Source organism: Orycteropus afer, unplaced genomic scaffold (assembly GCF_000298275.1).
Source record: "Orycteropus afer afer isolate SDZICR_OR568_19922 unplaced genomic scaffold, OryAfe1.0 scaffold00187, whole genome shotgun sequence".
Taxonomy (NCBI): domain Eukaryota; kingdom Metazoa; phylum Chordata; class Mammalia; order Tubulidentata; family Orycteropodidae; genus Orycteropus; species Orycteropus afer.
In genome coordinates, this window is record NW_006921774.1 from 5,508,460 (window position 1) to 5,510,410 (window position 1,951).

At 39.6% G+C, this 1,951-nt stretch overlaps 1 protein-coding gene across 1 annotated transcript in view; it reads left to right on the forward strand.

The window, feature by feature from the left end:
• The first annotated feature begins 763 nt into the window (after positions 1-763).
• LOC103202593 (elongation factor 1-alpha 1-like) overlaps positions 764-1,951 on the forward strand; it is a 7,956-nt gene continuing 6,768 nt past the window's right edge. The window contains exon 1 of the mRNA XM_042781865.1: positions 764-892. Within this exon, the coding sequence (XP_042637799.1) occupies positions 764-892 (129 nt within the window). The remainder of the gene's footprint in view (positions 893-1,951) is intronic.

Consider the following 1,951-nt stretch of genomic DNA (forward strand, 5'->3'; position numbering starts at 1 on the left):
TTTACAGGATTTGTTTTCTTGATTCACAGGTTTAGGTTCATGATTTAATGGGACTTTCTGGTCAATTGGCCTAATATTGATATTACTGCTTCTATTTTACCTCCAGAAGCTCTGGTGGCATAGTACCTCCTACTTCATTGTGTAGTGCCAGGAGTCTTAAAACTTTCAAATGGTTATCCAACATGCAACAATTTGTCTCTATTCACCTGCAGCAGCAGAGAAAGGAGGAGGATCAGGAATCAGAGGAAGAACTGGAATGCATGTCGAATTGTGTCCGTGAACAACTGCCTCCTTTACTATGAGACCAGAAGAACTAGATGATGCCTAATCACCATTACTGAACATCTTGAGCAAAGAGCCTATAGAAGGATCATGAGCAAAAGAGAAGAATGTGGAACAGAATTTCAAATTCTCATGGAATCCAGACTTTCTGGAACTACTGAGACTGGAAGCCGTCTCAAAATTATTGCCTTGTGAATATCTTTAAACTTTGAGCCTTAAACTGAAACTATCACCTGAAATCATCTTTAAACCATAGTTTAGCTTAATTAGAAAAGAAAGTCTGCTTTGTGTGTTGTGTTCTTTTAAAGAATTATTTATATGTGATCAAAATGAGCACAGCAACCTAAACCATTAGATGAGAAGCTTAGGAGACAGTGACTTTAGTGAAATAATTTGTAAAAAAAGAATATTGAGTTTTTTGCAATGGGTTTGTGGTCAGAACGCAGGTGTTGGTAAAAACCATCATGATATCTAAGCCAAAATGGGAAAGGAAAAGATCCCTATCAACATCATTATCATTGGACATGTAGATTTAGGCAAGTCCACCACTACTGGTCATCTGATTTACAAATGTGTTGGGATTGACAAAAGAACCATCAAAAAATTTGAGAAGGGAAGATGGCGGAATAGGCAGAAAGACTGCACAGACCCTTTTCAGCAAAAAAAAGAGGAACAAATTAACACAGACACAAAAGATAATCCTGGACCCCTGAGCCTTGAAGGAAAGGATATAGAAGGAGACTAAATGCCAACTAGCAGAAGAATTTGCATGAAAATACCAAAAAAGGAGACATACGGAGCTGCGGTCTGGCAGCAATCCTGAGTGATCCTGACAGCACAGACAGCTTGGAGATTGCCGAGTGGTGGTGGGACCTAAGAATTAACCTAAAAATCAACACAGCTAGCCAGGGACTGCATGGAGGACTGCTCTGGTGGCTGAGGAATACAAGGCAAAGCAGCAGCGAAGAGGAAGATGGGCTGAGCTGTGGACTTTTGCCTGTCCGGAGGGTGCAGCCATTTTGAATGTTTACAAGTAATTTGACCATTTTGGATATTTAAAGTGACAGTGTTCTCCCAGATTCCAAGGGCTTAAGAACAGGTTCTGCTTGCTAGTAATGCCAAGGACACTTCAGACCTTGACGGCTGAAAAGGTATGACATTCTGCTTGTTACTCTTATACCCCACACCCGCTTGGTGAACAGAGGTGAAGCCATCCCCCACTCCCAAGCACTTTCTGGGCCTGCAGGAACTCCATCCCAGTCTGTGTGCTTGGTCAGAACCTGGATGCCCTGCCCTGCCCTCCCCTGATGTTTTTATTTTTATTTTTTATTCTTTCTTTTTTCTGGTTTTTAGTCTGCTTGTTTTTGTCTGTTTTAAAACTACTACTATTATTCATCCTTTTGTCCTTTTTACTATTATTCTTTATTCTTCCCCTCCCAGGTCCTAGTTTTCAGGTTTTATTCTTTTCCTTGTTCCTGGTTGTAAAACTTTTTTTTTTTCTCTCATGGTTAACTCTGTTCCTTGTTTTTCTTTTTGCATTTTCCCCATTTTTGTCTTTGTTATTCTCCTTCTCTACCTTTTATCTCTTATTGCCCTATTCCCAGATATTGCAGATTTTCTTATTTTCCCTTTCTTTTCTACTTTTCCCCTTTTTTCTTTTTTTTTTTTT